This window comes from Pseudochaenichthys georgianus, chromosome 21 (assembly GCF_902827115.2).
Source record: "Pseudochaenichthys georgianus chromosome 21, fPseGeo1.2, whole genome shotgun sequence".
In the NCBI taxonomy this organism is placed as follows: domain Eukaryota; kingdom Metazoa; phylum Chordata; class Actinopteri; order Perciformes; family Channichthyidae; genus Pseudochaenichthys; species Pseudochaenichthys georgianus.
In genome coordinates, this window is record NC_047523.1 from 20,985,547 (window position 1) to 21,005,037 (window position 19,491).

At 39.1% G+C, this 19,491-nt stretch overlaps 1 protein-coding gene across 1 annotated transcript in view; it reads right to left on the minus strand.

Annotated features, from left to right (window-relative positions):
- Positions 1 to 19,491, minus strand: part of LOC117466553 (receptor tyrosine-protein kinase erbB-4-like) — a 431,817-nt gene that overhangs the window by 98,169 nt on the left and 314,157 nt on the right. Inside the window, exons 12-14 of the mRNA XM_034109868.2 lie at positions 15,740 to 15,939; positions 8,876 to 9,008; positions 4,282 to 4,375 (exon numbers count right to left, since the gene is read on the minus strand). Coding sequence (XP_033965759.1) covers positions 4,282 to 4,375; positions 8,876 to 9,008; positions 15,740 to 15,939 — 427 coding nt within the window. The remainder of the gene's footprint in view (positions 1 to 4,281; positions 4,376 to 8,875; positions 9,009 to 15,739; positions 15,940 to 19,491) is intronic.

Here is a 19,491-nt window from a genome sequence, read left to right on the forward strand (position 1 = left end):
TGTTAGACAGCTATCATACTGAACAAATATGTGCATACATTCACAGTAAATATTTGTTCAGTATGATAGCTGTCTAACAAAAGTTAAATTAATTTCTCACTTATTCTGACAATGTACTTAACCCCAAATAAAAGAACCCAATACAAAGAGTTGTTAAATAATAGTGAAGTCACGTTGTAATAACAATAACTCATCTCTCTCGGTTCTTTTTCTGCTTTGCCAAAAGCCACTGTGTCAAGTGTCCTATTAGAGTTGCCGTATGTAGTTGTCCAATATGGCGGACCATCTCGCACATGCACAGTACAGATCGGGCAGGGGGACCGTCAATCGCAAATAAAACTGCTGCAGAGCAACTATTTCAAGTATACTACGTCATCGAGTGGCGCCGAAGGACTGTTTAAATGCATGTTAAATGCTCAGCATTCTGCACCACTCTGACGTAGTATATTTGAAATAGTTGCTCTGCAGCATGTGTACTCGCGATTGAGAAACGGCCACAGTGACACTTAGGCCCATTCCCATACCGCCCCCTACACCCTACCCCTCCGTTTGCGTTCACGCGGAGGGTCCGCCATATTGAGGGCTGTTCCAAACCAACGAGTGTGGAGCGGTGTGGAGGGGGAGTGGATGCTGATTTGAAACCGTTGTTACATACAGTTACGGCAAATTTCCTGTTTCTGCCGGAGAGAGGGGAGGCCGTCCCAAAGCTTGCTGCTGTATTTACTCCCTCCATCTGACAGGAGGGAGCCTCGTTGAGCTGCGAGTGTGGCTACAGACGGAGTTCACTCCGTCACGGAGGGGTAGGGTTGAGGGAGTGGTTTGGGATTGGGCCTTATTATACATCCATGGTGTAAACCAAGCCCCCAGGAATTGCGCCGGAGTCGGATGAAAATATTCGTGGTGGCCAAACGGCGGTACTGCACATCCGTTTGGTTGCCAGGCCCGGAAACACTTTTTCCCATTGACTTACATGGGGAAAGAGTGGTCTGTAAATCGTTGGATAATTTTTTTTAAACTAAATAAACTACCCAGTAGGAACACTTGTGTAGCCCTTATTAAAAACATTCGTTCCTCAAGTTGTAAAAACGTGCTAATAACGTTATTCTGAGAGTTATTTCCCTCTGCATTATGAACGCGCATCTAATCCACGGGACCGCGCCCCCCAGCACGTTCATGTTACGTGTTCAGCACTGCATGCGTTTATCTTTACCCATGGATGCACAATAACAACGGACCCATATCGCCTTACTGCCATCCCACGGAGCTGTAATAATGGATATATTGCACATGTTTGCTGTAATTCATCATTTGTAAAATATTATACGACATGGGCTGTATGATTAAATCTTGTTCCGTAAATGTTGTATTAAATAAAGTTAATATTACCGACGTTAGATTAACATCCCTGTAGCTTCGTATTGCACTAAGAAGCTTATTGCACTGTGTGTGTATATATAGGCTATACAGTGCAATAATTATTTCATGCTAAATGAAGCTCTGTTGCTTGGATATCACTAGATCCTGTTACAGCGTAATATAAGTACATAACGATTGATGTGTACATTAGCATCATTACTAGCTAGCCGCTAGCTGCTAACTGCCGCCTCGTTAATATCAAATCCATGATAACAACAAGCCATTACCATGCTGTCATGAACGCGTGGTGCTGTTACGTGTACGCAAATTGACGTGCTTGATGTGAACGAGCATTTTGGTTAAAGTTGAGCATGCGCTATGAGCGCACATACGGGTACTTCTCAGGCATGCCGGGTAATCTGTGACGTTTCGCTCTCTCAAAAGTTGGGCCATTTTATCACCAATGCGCTAATGAGCAACTCTCATAGGAATGAATGAGGCCCCGCCTCCCACGCTGTATCCAGTTCTTATTATACATCCATGGTGTAAACAGAGCGAGGACCCGCAGCTGCGCTACTTTAGCTGTCCCTAAATGTGCCTGATTAAAATATAAATAATATAACGCAGATTAAGGAAAACAAGGGGAATTTACAACAGTCATTATCATAGATGAGGACGATTTTTTTAAACAATTCAAAATGAAACATTTCCGAGATGTGAAGAACACGGACCAACATTTGACATATACTTAAAACCGTTTCTCTACACACAGACCTTCAATGGTAGGCTATATTATCAATGATATCAAAGTGAAGAAGAGACTCCACAGAAGCCTTTTGTTCTGCATTGTTGACCCGTGGTCTTTTATACACCTTTCATATACAGGTGAAGATAAATTCTGCATTCAGACATTCAACAAATAAGTGCGTTGGGGTGGAGTCAGATGACAATTACTACAGATTTAGAGATCCTAAATGAGCTTTATCCATTAAGAAGGGCAACAGGTTTAAATGCCTATTGTCAAATGACGCTATTCTCCAATATTTCATTAAAGGAACAGTATAAAATGTACTTGCCTGAGATAAATTGATGGATCAGTGATCAACAACAGCAACTGTTCTACCATCATCACCTATTATGTCCTCAACATAGCCAGTATTCATAGCAATAGTCCTATCCCCAATCTCTCTCTGCAGAGGGCATTAGGCCTATCAAATCACTGTGTGTAAGCTGTAATGTAATTGCTATGGGCTCTGTGGCCATAACATGATTGCTGTAATCTATTTGTGGCACAACAGGTTACCCTGGGACATTTCCATTATAAACAGCTTGTCAAGTCACACACATACAATGACACACTCACAGGCTGAGATGCTGCATGATGTTGTACAGTACTTGAACATGTTAATTACAGGTTGATGAAATAAGGACAAATTGAAACAACTGTTGAATTGAACGTATGAAGTCACACAGAACCTTTAGAATAGACTTTTGAAAAAATAAAAACATTATGAATGTGAACTTAACTTCAATTGTCAAAGTCAACCTTAATGTCAATTTTTCTGTGTGTTTGTACAGACAGAGATCAACATAACGTTTCCAACAATCCGAATACAAAATACAATAATACAAATATACATAAATATGTATATCCATTGTATTGTATTTGTGCTAATTAACTTGCTGAGATATCAAATATATAACTGTTCAAGTCATTACAAAGTACTTCTATCACCTTTTTTGCTAAAGGTATATTTTCGTTTTGTTAAATCTTTACACCCACCTTCTTATCACATGTCTAAAAAGTCAGGTGCAGAGTGACATATCGAGATATCAGCCAAGATAATCACAACATCAAAGCTGTTTTGGAAATCAACCAACTTCTAAACTGCATTAGGCATTCATTGAACTATCTGACAGTGTGATGGGACACAGAAGACAGAACATCACCCTTCTGGCTTGCATCTGTCGCAAATCATCCCTCTATCAAACAAAGAGAAAGCGCGGGTCAGGGGGCTCGTGTGGCTGTGGGTGTAGTGTGCAGGAGATGCAGACAGAGATGAAGGTCAGGGATTTTTTTTTTTTCTCCGCTCTGGCATTTTTCTTATGTACAGCTGCGCCCAAACAATCTGTCAAAGAGCATGCAGTATATTCTAAGAGCTTGTGAAATTCAAAAAGTGTCAGGGAAAAAAAAACATCCTTTTGGAATAAAAAAAAAAAGAACGACTGTTCATTAATACCTTTTTGATATTTAACTTTAAAATAAAAACAGATATATATATGTATATAGAGTCACACGTGTTGATGTTTTAATTCATTGCCGCAAAATAATGCTGATCTTACTGTAGCTTAAACAATCAGTTTTTCCTTTGACACGGAACTTGAGACATAATCAATAGCACAGCTGAAAGGCACAGTTTGACTGCTAATACAATAATTAATCATAGTCTCAGATGACCACAGGGAATGTCTGCAGCGCCAAGTCATTTGCTTTGTGGTGAGTGAAGCACTGCTCTGGCCTTGAATGGTTTTCATTTAGAGGATCAACACTGAAAACAACAGTTTAGCCCATTCAGCTGATTCGGCTTTTAGTTAGGTCAATGTATTGATGGTTTTGCTCTTTTTATGGCATGCGTTGACATTTAGAAAAATACAGGATATACATAGCCATCTTGTCTGACAAAAATGTTAACCTTGTATTAACTTTTTGCTGTCGCATTATAACTTATATTTACGTTGGCTCATGGTTTTTAGCTTTGAAAAAGATGAGACTGCAGGTTATCTTTAAAAAAAGGAATAGTTCCATGATTTATCTTTGATTAACAGATAAAAACAAACCCAAACCAACTGCTCCAACAACTACTGTCACACAAAATACTGTGTCGGTATCTGCCTTACTTTTAGGGTCTTAAGGAGCAAACTTACCGGACCGTTGCAGGTCAAAGAGTCATCGTCAGCTTGCTCACACTGGGCGTCACACTCCACACACACTGACCCGTTGGCATACTCTCGGATATCCCTGAGAGACAGGAAGACAGGGAAGGAGGGAGGGATTAGGAGGGTGAGAAATAGAGTTACAGGGGAGAGAGACAAGAAATGATTTGGGAAATAGAACAATAACAAGGCTTTGTGTCCTCAGAAGATATAGCAGAATATACTACAGTAAAAGTGAAGGGTGGTTGAAAATAATCTAAATGCAATGCAGCACAGAGCGAAAAACAAGTAGGCCTACATGTTGTTATATATTGACTGAATCACAATATTTGTATTATATAGTCTGCACATTTAGTGGAATCGCCTCCTGGACAACTTGTGCAAAAAACAGAACAAATCAATGCCAGTAAAAAAATGTATGTACTGGCATTGGCAAGAGTGGCAAGAGTGCTCTCTTTTAAGAGCTTTCTTTGTAAATAAATAAGAACTAAATAAAGTTCAGGATGTCATTTCCAGGGCAAGGAAGATGGATGGATGGACTGAGAGAGAAAGAAGAATTATTCAAAAATGATTAGACGTGTCTGTTGCCATCTGTTGTGTGAGCATCATATCTCACAATGTTTACCTTATAATTAAAGGTTAGCAAATGTGGTCATTAAAGGCAGTCTCGCACGCTCAGATGCACACACATACATCCCTGATGCATCCAGCATTGTAGCTAATTAGCTAACTGTAACAGTGATACCATCAGGCTGGGGGTCAATGCAGTTGAAAGGTGCAGTACATGTAAGGGCTTTCAAAAATCAATTAAATTAAGTGCCTTGTTATTCAATTTATGAAATCCCATTATAATAGTAAAACACCAGAGTCTGCTCCAAAAGTCATTCAATCTGACCACAGTGTGGCTGAGATGGCACTCGACTTTGTCGCAACAGGACAAGGAGAATGACGTTTGGGTACTTGTTTTTTGGTCAATGACGGAAAACAGAATGTTCCATTTTGTTTGCCATTGGTGCAGTGGGATCTAAAACAAATTAGTATTAATTATGCTTCATGTGGCCTTCATAAAACCTTCCAGGAGGCCGGAGAGGTGAGCCTTTGTCTGGGTCTGTGCCGGTTGAAATAATAAAGGCTGCAGTGTAGCTGGATGTTATCACTGACACTTAATACTCATACGCTATTCCATGATTTTCTCCTGTCTTCTGCTTTTCTGCTTCTGTTAAGGCACACAAATACAGCATCACATTTGTAGTTAAAGGTGGGGTAGGTAATTCACTTCAGAAACACTTTTTGTTATATTCCATGGAATGCTCTTAACATCCCGATAGCAATGAATATATGTAATGCTTTGAAAATAAATACATAAAAAAATGTCATCTGTGGAAGCCGTAGCGCTGTAAAAAGCACGACCAATCATTTTAGCCGGCCCAGCTAAAATAACTGGATGGCCTACCTGCCTGTCAGCCTTCCATCTGTGCACAAACTTATCTCGTGCCCTCATTGGTCATGTGCGCGTTCGTGTGTGTTGGAGGAGGGGCTCTGTAAGGAAGTCTGAAGGAAGGGGCAGTTTTTTTTACATCCATGTTTCAAATTCTAGAGCACTCGAGCTGGTTTCTCCATTCTTACCTAACTACCTTTAATAATATAGCATTTTATGGATTTCATACAAAAAAACAACATTGCATTTCAAATGGCTTTGTTCCCACAAACTAAGAAAAACAATATATTTGGCATTTTAAACATTAAAATCCATATTGTTTGAGGTCTAAGCAAAAAAGCAACAAGGAGCTTGCATTGCCTTAGTCTAAGGCTTAGACTAAGGCAATGCAAGCTCCTTGTTGCTTTTTTGCTCGCTGATAATGTTGTGCAAAAACATGTTAAATAAACCACTAAGGTTGAATTAGGACAATATTAACCTTTAGTTCACTAAATGAATAAAGGGGATTCCTTGTGTTTTAAGTACTCTGCAATTATTAAACTCAAGTACCTTTATTCTCCTTGCTAATCATTTGCCACACTTTTAGTGCCAAACCAATACACATGGGAATAAAGGCGAACTTGAACTGTTGGGCAACATAACATTTTGATTAAACCAGCGATAGATTTTGACACAAAATAAGGCACACACAGCGATGAAATATGACTTGAGTTGAAAGCTTGACTTATGACACACATGTGGCAATGTTTTCATTCAGTGAAGCTTTATATTGGAGAGATGAGGTACAGGTTGGATTGGTCACGCTGGCGGTGTGGGGGGTGTTGACGTGCAGGTGGACAGGTAGGCAGGGCGTGGCCCCGTGCGCAAGCAGTGACTGTGACACGCAGTGACACGCCTAGCCCCCCTGCCCTAACAGCCCCTTCTGGTCCTCCTCATTCCTTTCCACTGTGGCCAACATTAGCATTTGATCAAATACAGACTTAAAAACATCTACTGTAGTTCCAGCAGTTCTGCAGGGCAAACAAATCCTAAAATGCTATTAATGAAACTCTCCAGGTAGCGGATCCAGTCATTGCATTTTTTTTAGAAAAGGATTACATCAAGGTAAAGTTCCTTTTCTAGTCAAGGGCCCCTTATTGTTTTGAATCTCTGCAGGGGTGCCTTTTAAACCAAGAATCACCACCACGTCTTTAATTTGTTCTTTTCACCCGCGGCTCTTAAATATTATCCATGGTAAACAGAACAATTACTGCAGGATTTGAAAGCTGAAACAAAGAGCCTAGGGGTGTTTTGAACCGGAATTTAAGTTTTGATTTACAGTAGTGCAGCAAGTTTTTTTTAACAAATCAGAATTATTGAAAAATTCCACCACTCCTATTCTTAGGTAATTATGTGGAGTTAAGCATGTTTAAAAAAGTGTCCTTGACCAGACAACTAAGACCAATATAAGAAAGCATTATCTATCGAACTAGGGAAACTGGAACAACCTACAGTGTTTATTATTATGTATGCTTATCACTTTAGATCTTATGTCTTAATGACATCTAAAAAAACATTTCACCTAAAATAGTCTATTCAACAGAGTTTTTCTAGAACTAGATACCATTTAAACTTTTGATCAACACTTCAATTGATTTTACTGTAAAACATTTGCAGCACAGACCCATGAACCTTTTTCTGTTAAAGATCAGCATACAATTCAGAATTAATATGTAAGACTATCCATTGTAAAGCCCTTTGTTAGATTTTCAAAAAAGCTGCCGTTTAAGTGATTTCATCTTTGGATTACGGTAAGTGATCAGCACTTAATATATGTGATTACTTAATTTAAGGAAAAGAGATTGGTTAGTGCACTGAAAGGTAATTTGATAAAAGCCAAATTCATACTGCTTCCTCCATCACAGACAATGAACCAGCAACAATTCAATCCAAGATCCACCTGCCTCAGTGTGCTGATTATAACCAAAAAGCACTTATGGTTTAGGGCCAAAATACATTTCTGACCTCCTGCTAAATTATGAACCATCCAGATCTCTTAGGTCTTCAGGGACTGGTCAGCTTTCTGTCCCCAGAGTCAGAACTAAACATGGAGAAGCAGCGTTCAGTTATTATGCTCCAAATATCTGGAACAAACTCCCAGAGACCTGCAGGTCCGCTGCAACTCTGACTACTTTTAAATCCAGGCTGAAGACTTTTCTCTTTGTCGCTGCTTTTAATTGAACTGTTCATATCTTAGACTGCACTTTAACTTTTATCCATGTATTTTTTCTTTTAATGTTTATTTTATTAGCTTTTCTCTTTAATGACTGATTTTAAATGCCATTTTATTAATGTCTTTCGTTTTTTGTAAAGCACTTTGAATTGCCTTGTGTTGAAAAGTGCTATATAAATAAACTTGCCTTGCCTTGCCTAAACTAAATGTTTTCTTGACTGGCAGTGAGTTTCTGAGCTGAAAAGTATATGTTTGATTGGGTTTTCTTGCAGCAAAAGTCGATTAGATTTCCTCTTGGCAGTGACACAATGCTACATTTTCTGGGTGAGATGAAGTACACACAGTTTGCTCCAACCACGTCCATCACTCACTGGAAAAGACACTTTACTTTATTTTGCAACAACTGCAAGGTTTGTAATTGAAAATGCATTGTGTTGCAGAGGGACAGGGAGGAAAGGCGGTGGACATGTTGATCTATAAGGTTATTTCTTTTTTAATTGACCTATGGTGTTATGTTGAGAGTTGCAGTGATATTACAGCTACTCATATTGAGTCTCTAAAAGTGTTTACTGAAAGGTATGTCTGCTTGTTTCAATCCAAGGTGAGCTGAAGTTTTTTTTAAATTGCACAGTAGTCAGACAGACCTGAAATAAACCAGACTGTGTAATGAAAAACTTGGCAATTCTGTCACTACAGAAAATAACAACTTTTGTATACAGTTTGAACAATTGCAGAAAAAGCACAATGAAAGCTTGCAGTGTGGTGTGCTTTATTTTGTGAATATCACTAAGATGAAATAATGCTCAAGCTGAAGGTTGCATTAAGTATTTGTGTGGGTGAACCTAACATGTTATTAGTACTTGAGGACAAACACAAGAACATACATTTTAATATAACAATAAGGGGTGTATGTGTATATGCACACTGTAACTCACCCTTCATAAAGGTTGCAGTTTTTCACACAGGTTCGCCCACGGCTGAAGAATCTGCAGGCGAGGCACTGATCTGGGCCAGGACCCCAACAGCCGGCGTCAGAACACAGCGGGTTACACACCATGCGCTCCTTAGCTGCTCAATGTACACATAAGCACAAAGAAACCAGTGTAAAAACAAAGAAATTACATCCATGTAGAAGCAGTTGTGCATTGCTGACTCGGTGCAGATGCAGAGAGTAAACCCTAATTTGGCTCCAATTAGCCAGATATAAAATCATCCAAAATAGTCACATTATTTATGAAGAGGAACAGGGCTAGATGAAATAAAGCATGCAATTTGCGAGGGTTTATTTTCGCATTAAATATCTCTGCCTCTAGTTAGCAGCTCCTAATTTGCGGTGGTCTATAAAAGGTATGTTTTTCTGGGTACGACTTTTCTTAACAATGGCAGGGATAATTGCAGAAAGACGGAGTAATAGGTGTTGGGCTCAACGACACTGCTTTTTTTATGCAGTGAATACAAAATTGTCAAACGATATGTATCCAGCTGTCTCAAACAATTACCCTCATGGATGAACTTAAAGAAGACCAAGTTCCTGAAACAAAATGCTCTCATTTGATCGCCGAAACAGTTACACTTTTTAAAACATTAATGATCTCTATTCAGTCTATGGACTTTGATGGCTGTCCAATGTGAGCAAACTGTATATTCTGTGTTGAACCTATGCATAGTGTGTATGAAGGACTGTGTGATATGGCAGATAGCCATGAAGTACACTTCATTATAAAAATGCTAAGTTAACAGTGACAAAGCACTATTGGAAACTACACTGAACAAAAATATAAACGCAACACTTGTTTTTGCTCCCATTTTTCATGAGATGAACTCAGATCTAAAACATTTGTTATAGACACAAAATAACCATTTCTCTCAAATATTGTTCACAAATCTGAAAAAATCTGTGATAGTGAGCACTTCTCCTTTGCCGAGATAATCCATCCCACCTCACAGGTGTGGCATATCAAGATGCTGATTAGACAGCATGATTATTGCACAGGTGTGCCTTAGAATGGCCACAATAAAAGGCCACTCTGAAACGTGCAGTTTTGCTAAATTGGGGGTGTCTGGGGGGGTCCGAAAACCAGGCAGTATCTGGTGTGAGCGGTAGGATTAGGGTTAGGGGTAGGGTTAGGGTAATGTTGTGAATTGAGTGGCCTGTGTTCGTCGTCCATAACATACGCCTGCCCATACCATAACCCCACCACCACCATGGGCCACTCAATTCACAACATTACCCTAACCCTAACCCTACCCCTCACACCAGATACTGACTGGTTTTCGGACCCCCCCAGACCCCCCCAATAAAGCAAAACTGCACGTTTCAGAGTGGCCTTTTATTGTGGCCAGCCTAAGGCACACCTGTGCAATAATCATGCTGTCTAACCAGCATCTTGATATGCCACACCTGTGAGGTGGGATGGATTATCTCGGCAAAGAAGAAGTGCTCACTATTACAGAATTGTTCAGATTTGTGAACAATATTTGAGATAAATGGTTATTTTGTGTATATAGAAAATGTTTTAGATCTTTGAGTTCATCTCATGAAAAATGGGAGCAAAAACAAAAGTGTTGCGTTTATATTTGTGTTCAGTGTAGCAAGCACCTGCAGCTGCCATGCAGACATTTTTATTTAACTTGGACTTATAGAAAGGAAGCTGAAAATCTATTTATAACCTCATTTAAAGGCTTTAATTTAAAACACAGCCTTAACAGCTCTTACTCTTTTTTGTTGTTGTCAAAAGGCTTGAATATATTGAATATTAGAAATTCAATTTGATTAGTCCAATGACATCTGCTTTGAACAACCAAATACATAGCACCAGAAATTCAAATTCAATTCAAATTCAGCATAGAGAACAAACGTTTTGCAAAGTTATGAGAAGCTTTTACAAAAATCAACACTTTTGATTTACAAAAAGACAAGCATTAAAAGAGCCCACTCACAGCGAACATCCTATGCTGCTCTCGCTGTTTCTGCCTCACAGTTTCTCATACAGTTCCAACTACCAACAGACTCCATTACATCAGGCCATTACATTTCCGCTTTTCCATTTTCTTTTTGTGTCTGGATCTCTTATCTCTCCCTTTCTCTCTCTCACCCGTTCCCTTTCAAATCCGTTTCCACAAAGGTTGCTACATCTGAGAGCATTACAGTGACAAAATGAGTGTTCAAGTAACGTGGTGACAGCACTGCACTACACTCAGAACTTTTACCATCCCATCTACGTCCCACTTGTCGGGATTTTAAAAACATCCTCTCCTCTCCTCTCCATCTTTGTATAGATGGATACAAAAAGCTGTTTTCAAGGTCCTGGACACATGTGAGCAAGGGGCCATGCCTCAGAGTCAGCAAGAGCCATGTTTAGAATAATTAAAAAAAGGGAGACAAAAAGATTCAGAGACATGGAGAAAAAAGTGTTTCTTAGAGAGCAGAAGATGAAAGCGTTGCCTTGAACAAGAGAACAAGAAAACACCTCAGCCTCCAGCACTCTAGGTAAACTGACCAGGCAGAAGAAAGAAGAGGAGATGGGTGATGTAAAAAAGTGAATAAACAAGGGAAGAGGAAGCGTTGGATGGCTTTTTTAGGAAACAGCAGCTGCAAGATCAAAATAACTTCAGATGTTGCTGACATGGTTGGAAAACAACAGCCCATGAGGCTTGTGCTGTCAGCTGCCTTTACCAGTCTCAGGGGAGACAACTGGATAACATGATATGATGATGATCTATCTCGCTCTCACTAAAGAGTGTATGCTACCGTGGAAATGATCCTTGATCCTATGCAACATGCAGTTGGGAGCGTTTTGAACTACATTTTGAATACAATTACGAAACTGCAAGATTGCGGCTCCTGTATACTTGATACTTTGGTAACACTTTTGCAGTAGGATATTTTATACATACAGTCAAATGTATAGACTGACCATTGCAATCGTTCACCTAAGGCAGGGGTGTCAAACTCAATTTCATCGCGGGCCACATTTGCATAAAGGTTGCACTCAAAGGGCCGGATGTAACTATACAAATATATAATATATATATATATATAAAATAATCTATTATATTACATTATTGCCTCTGAATTGGATTATTATCGGATAGGATAATAACTTAATTAATTAACTACGTCTGAAAGCAGAAGTCAAATGATTGCAAGTCTCTTCAGTGCGCATGTCACAAAACGAGATGCATTGTGGGACATGTAGTTTATGGGCAACCTGCTTCTGTAAAGTGGCATGTAACCGTACAATAAGCGTATTATATACTTTGCAAGCTCTTGCGGGGCCACAGAAAATGAAGTTGCGGGCCGGATTTGGCCCCCGGGCCTTGAGTTTGACACCCCTGACCTAAGGGATGTAATCGATACAATCCCTGCTAGAGCATGTTGCCAAAATGTGCTCATGTGATCACACTTTTTATTTTGAAAGTGAACTACATTGGTCTTCATCAGCTGCAGTATGCTCACTGATCATTTACTTCAGTGTTGCTCTAAGCTAAGATCGTTTGTTTTATAGAGCACCAGTTTGCTTTCAATAGGCCTGTTCTACAACAAACATTTTGAGTAGTCATTGTAGTAAAAGCACAGGTGTTGCTGATAAAAATAACCATGGCTACAATCTACTTCATGAGGACTTTGTGTCCTGCTTGCTTACAGCGCTCCTCCTGAGAAATGGTCTACATAAGAGTAAATGCTATTATGCCACTTGTTGTGATTAGACCTCTGCTAAGTTTGAAGCAACTAAGGACAAAGGTGTGACTTGTCCTACCCCAAAACATGTGTATGTAAAGGAGAGGAAGGGAGATGTAACTTAAGAGAAGTCTGAACACAGATAAACCAAATCATACATGTGGCTTTTTTATGAATATGTAGTATGCATCCTTTGAGACAATACAAATAAAGGTGAGTGTCTTATTTGCACGACCAAACCATACATTTACTCAATAACACTATTGGTTCTACTGATAAAACGCTAAGCTTACAAAGTATATTTTCAGTCAAAAACTTTTTTGTTCACTTTCCCCGACCTGTCAAATGATGCTAAATGATCAGTGAAGATCATTTCAAAAACAGGGTGATTTTCATTTAAAGCAGGCAGACTTAAGGAGAGCGCCCTGTCAAAACAGAACATCATTTTCAGATCCAAAGCTGTCAGCAGAATTACTCAACTCTAGTTTATACGTCTACAGCCAGACGTGTTTGGTCTTGTTGGGTGAGCAAAGATTTAACTTATTTGACAACAAATATCAATTAAACTAAACTATCAACTCAAGCTGATGAAATTTTGGAAGAGTGTTGAAACCTCTTCAACCTCACAGCATCAATGCATTGGATTATTTTCATTTGACCTCTCGCTGGATGCATGCGGCTATCAAACCAAGTGAACCGTTTTGTAATCCTGATGTCACTATCTATTGCCAGATAAGTTTTCACAAGGGTGATTGAGTGTATGGCCCATTGATGGAAGTATTGCAATATTTATTTATTTTCAGTATTGAACTTGGACGCTATGGTGACATTGCTGGAAACATGATGTATTAAATTAAGTAACGTAGTGCATATGGAAGCCTAATATTATTTGGATGTGCCTGTCAAGAGGCTATGCAACTGATGGGTGTCATTATGCAGTTTATCAAAAGTACAAAGTTGAATTAAGCCACCTTAAGGAAAAATGTTTGCCTGATCAGAAGAGTTTTCAGAAGTTGCTGACGCACAACCATTTTATTTAAATCTGGATTATGTGTCCATCAGACAATCTGAAGCAGCCATCAGACAATCTGAAGCAGGTGGATTCTTTTCCTGACATATTGTAACTTGTTTTTTGTATAAATAACTTAATTTACATTTCAACTTTGTGCAAAAAAGGCAGAAATATTTAATGTTGCTCTTACCAGCTGTAAATAGGGTGTTGTGCAAAATCAAACAGGACTGACATCTTAATGATTGCAACTTTGTGTATGGTTATACATGAAATACATGAAACTATTGTTAACGCAATAGCACATAGAATTAGCATTTAGAAAGTACAACTGTATACAACTGTTATCCCTGTTTTCAGGTTTACCTAAATAATTCTACATCACATCGACATACACTGAATAAATGGCCACAGGCAGTCTTCTCCTCTGTCTCTGCTCCATAAGGGTGTGATACACACACACACACACACACACACACACACACACACACACACACACACACACACACACACACACACACACACACACACACACACACACACACACACACACACACACACACACACACACACACACACACACACACACACACACACACACACACACACACACACACACACACACACACACACACACACACACACACACACACACACACACACACACACACACACACACACACACACACACACCCTGATGCACACATGCAGAGCCATGTCAAGGAGAGCAGTGTGTGACTCTTGAGTCTCGCCCAAGTCTTCAAAGTCACTGAAGAGAAAGAGTGTGTGCCCAACACTGAGGAACTGCCCACGGGAACCGCGAAAAGGGGCCAACTCAATAATGCAAATACTGGCTCATTAATGAACACTATACATACATGAATAAAGTCTTACCACTTGTGGCAGTGATAAAAAGAAATATCTTCCAGTTTTAGAAAGACATTATTTTTCAGAACTACACGTATTTAGCTAATTATTTTTCTGAATGGTGCTGTTGGGAATTATTCCTATTGCGTAATATTTGTTATTGAGTTGTCTTTAGAAATGAGTTAGATAATAATGTCCACTCTTCCGACAGACATAAAGTAATAGAAATAACAAGTTTGTTTCTGCTATTATATGTTCAGTGCCTATGCTGCATTCTGAAGGAGCAGAATGAAGTTATAAAAAACAATGATTTCCTCAACCAGAAAACATTATATCTAAGAGCCTTAGCAGAAATGGGAGCTTTTACTTTCCTTCAAAACTTGGAGCATCGATCTAATGGTCAGAGAGTTGTCTAAAGTTGAATTTGAGTCAGGTTAACAATCTCAAGTTCTGTCAAACCATTAGTGTCTGACTCCGCTGCTAAAGCATACATCTCAAACAGAAAGCAATAAAACAGTCAAACAAAAAACACACAAATGTTCTCAATGGTGCCTGCAGCTTCACAACTGATGTTAAAAGCAAGACTAAGAATATATCACAGATTAGAGCAGGGATTTCACATTTTATCAACTTTTTAAGGGTTTTAGAGTGTAAGACTCAGAGGGACAAAAATGGGATGGTGAAATAATATTTGAGATCAGTGAAGATTTCAGGCAGGATTGGGTAAAAAACGAACTGGGTAAACAAGATTATGTGTCAGACAAGTCACAGTGGCTCCATTATTGGAAATGTGGCTTTTTTATCCTGGGAGTACAACAACAGGTGTGTTTTCCTAAATGTACTGTGATGATTCCTGTGTTTGTCATCTACATATATTCAACAGTTACTGCCTCGGGCTAACGTGTCTGATACAGGAGTCATTTGCATTATTAAATATAAGCTTCCCTCCATATTAAAGTAAACTATGAGATATGTCTTGTTGGTGTTTTTAATAACCACAGATGCTTTGCATGTCTTTTAGGGATGGGACGAGATGAGTTAATACTTAGAAAGAGTGGGCTATGTGTCACAATAGAACAAAATGTTAAAGAAATGCTACTCCTACTTTGTACGTCAGACAGTGCGGAATCACCATTGCAGTTAAATCATAATGTGTTTTAGGAAATCAAAGCAAATTGATTAATCTCCACTTGCTACAGGTTCACTTCTTTGATGTTTGGGATGGTTTCGGTATGAACTTACAGCACTTCTGTGGGCTTTGGTTGTTGCGGATTAGAACCTTCTGGTTTTCAGCACGGAACAGTCTGGTCCAGTTGACTGTGCTGTAGTAGCAAAGCTGGCTGTTCTCTGCGATGTGGACATTCCCAGCGCTGATCTCCCTCAGGGACTGCAGCTGCAGAGACGTGATGCCATGCTGCTTCAACACCAGCAGGGAGATCCCACTGAGAGGGAAGAATGGGTGGAGGGGAGGGGAGGGGAGGAGGGGAGGAGATGGCGAGACAGGAAGAGGAGGAAGATGAGAGGAGCAGGAAGAGATGGGATAAGGTTTAACAGAGAGTGGAGGATTTATTTTTTAGCAGAGGATTTATTTCACAGGTTTGTATCCCTAATTAGATTTAAAAAAAAAAATGTATTCTGTGACCTATTTATGAAGGTTGTATGTTTTTGTAAATAAATGGCTTCATTTTGTTTGTGTGTATAATACCTCTTTAAGGAAAATGTAAAGCTCACTGGAATAATATGATTTAAAATATCTAAAACCCTGTTGTTGATGTCAGGCAGAGATGATCTAATGTAATTAATACAAATGAAAATAATGACCATAAGTAAAGCAACCTAACACATGGATCTTACACCCAAACCAATGATTCACTGAACACCCTATATTTGAAACACTAATGCAGAATATGTGCATATTAATTTGTTATAATTATTATGGGACATGATTAGTGAAACACACCAAGCATGGGCATGGAGTTTGTTTATTTATGTTGCTCAATATATAATTAAAAACAATATCGTAGGATACACTTATTTGAATTGTGAATAATATATAAATAGAAAGTGCGTGCACATTAAAAAAACATGTACAACGAGAATGCTATTGCTCTCTCTTCCTATAGCCTATGCAGCCATTTGCAATCTGGATTGGCCTATACATGCTTGAAATCAATCAAGCTTAAATAAAATATGTGCATTACATATAAAGCCTGACCAACATCATTTGGTATACTTTAACGGACATATTTAACACATAACTTTTATTTCCTCAGTGTACTCATCTGCTAATCTTGTCAATTATCAGCCTATGTGTTGCACTTGAGCCACTGAGACACAAATTAATGGAGATCAACTGGATTGTAGAATAAAATCCAAAGATAATATTCAAAGGCATGTGACTGTTAAGTGGAAAACACATTTGCAGTATACTAAAGAAAGCAATCTGAGAAAAAAATACTTAAGTATTAAAGTGGGGAAATGAGTAGCCACATTTCAATACATTTTTTTAAATAAGCAATACAGATACAGTAAACAACACCTTCGAAAAAAAAGGCGATTATCACATGGTCTTTTTTGTGAACAATTGTTACTTTACAACATTTCACTATACTGTGTATAGATTATTAAATATGTTTCCTATGTACATTGTATTTCTTGTATTCCAGTGTTTTGCTAAATCGTGCTGCAACAACAACAACAACAACAACAACATATTTTACACATGTTTTCCTCATTTTACACTAAAGCCACTAGTACTTTCGTTTATATTCTTCCATGCCTCCACCTTTCCCCATACCCCCACTTTCACAAAATAAAAATGACAGTGTCAATGCCTCTATTTAGATACCAAATTGCTACTAACACACACACACACACACACACACACACACACACACACACACACACACACACACACACACACACACACACACACACACACACACACACACACACACACACACACACACACACACACACACACACACACACACACACACACACACACACACACACACACACACACACACACACACACACACACACACACACACACACACACACACACACACACACACACCCACCCACACACACACACACACACACACACACACACACACACACACACACACACACACACACACACACACACACACACACACACACACACACACCCACACACACACACACACACACACACACACACACACACACACACACACACACACACACACACACACACACACTTTGTTTTTGTTCCAAATGTCATAGCAAATCTGTGGACACCTTTGGAACTATCAGTTACAATTAATTATAAAAAGTATGTTCTATCAGATGTCTAAACTAAGCCAAAAGGTGTTTTGGGCCTCAACCAACCAACTGTTTTGATTTGATGTAAACCATATTTCTTGGTGACCAACTAACTCATTAGCTATGGAAGCACAACAAACCAGGTCACATCTAATTCAATTTGTAGTCAAATATATAAAACAAGCCACACAAATCTTAATACAATAATTTAGCATGATGTAGGATACTACTATCTTCAATCCTCTGTCTTGTTACAGAGTGCTACAATGGAACTGTCACATCATGACACTCCCTCTGCAATACATTATGGTAGCATGTTGAAGTTATGTGTTGAATTAATTGTAAACTGGCTAGTTGTGCTAACAATAACAACAAACATTTTAAAAGGTGTCCTAGGAAGTTATTGACTTTTAGAAGCATTAAGGAGTCGTGTTTATATCAGTGGGTACCATTACTTTGTCTCATGCACATGCACACAGACCACTGTGTATATATAAATGAGGACACACTAGTTTGTGTATGATTGGTTGGAAAAATCAATTCAACCATTGGTTTAACACAATTCCGTTGATCAACACAATAATGCTGCAAGAGGCACAATAATATGTCAACAATGGCAAAGCAGAAGAAAAGGGCTTTAGCATGTTAAATGTTTTCTGAGAAATTAAATGCCATTGACACATTTACTAGACCTCAAGGATACAGAAAATAATTGTTTGTGCGTTTCGCTAAATGTAAGCAACAGTTTGTTGACAGGGAAGACACAACTACTAAAGGCCCTGTCACACTGTCCCGAAATTGACACCCGATGGACACACGAATATGGAATTGTGAATTTCGCACGAAGATGGCCCCGAACCACACATGAAGGCAACATTTACATTACATTTAAGACATACAACTGCAATGACAGTACCAAAAACAATTATGTTACAGTACTATGATACTGTACTGATATCTTCAGACTTTGTTCTTTACTTTATCCGTCTTTATATGTAGAAAATATTACGTTTTCTCCGTAATGTTGTTTCCATAACAACAACAATTTCCTGTCAACTGTCCTTCAAAATAATATATTATATCCTTTTTAGTTTCACAGAACACAAATTGGGTTATTTACATAATATATTTACATGATTTTGTTGTGCAATAAAACAACCCGATGGACATACGATAAAGGAAATGTTCAAATTCGGCTATGATCGTAGCAACATCGGGCCATTCGTGAGGGCATCTTAAGCCATCGTATGACCACTGGCGGAGTTTCTCAGGCTCCGGCAGCAACTTCGTGAGCAGAGGCAAAATCTTTGGCATGCCAAAAAATTGCCGAAGGACCTTGCGAAGGTTCATTTTCGTGTTGAATTCGTGTGTCAATGTTGCCCTTCGTAAGGCCATCGTGAGGGCATCTTATTATCCTCGGTGCCATCGGGCATTCGCCCCGATCAGAGTGAATGTGAATGCACCGATGATAACACGAAGATGACACGATTTGACAAGATGCCCTCACGAGTGCCTTACGAAGTTGCCGCTCACGAAGTTGCTGCCGGAGCCTGAGAAACTCCACCGGCGGTCATACGATGGCTTAGATGCCCTCACGAATGGCCCGATGTTGCTACGATCACAGCCGAATTTGAACATTTCCTTTATCGTGTGTCCATCGGGTGTCAATTTCGGGACAGTGTGAC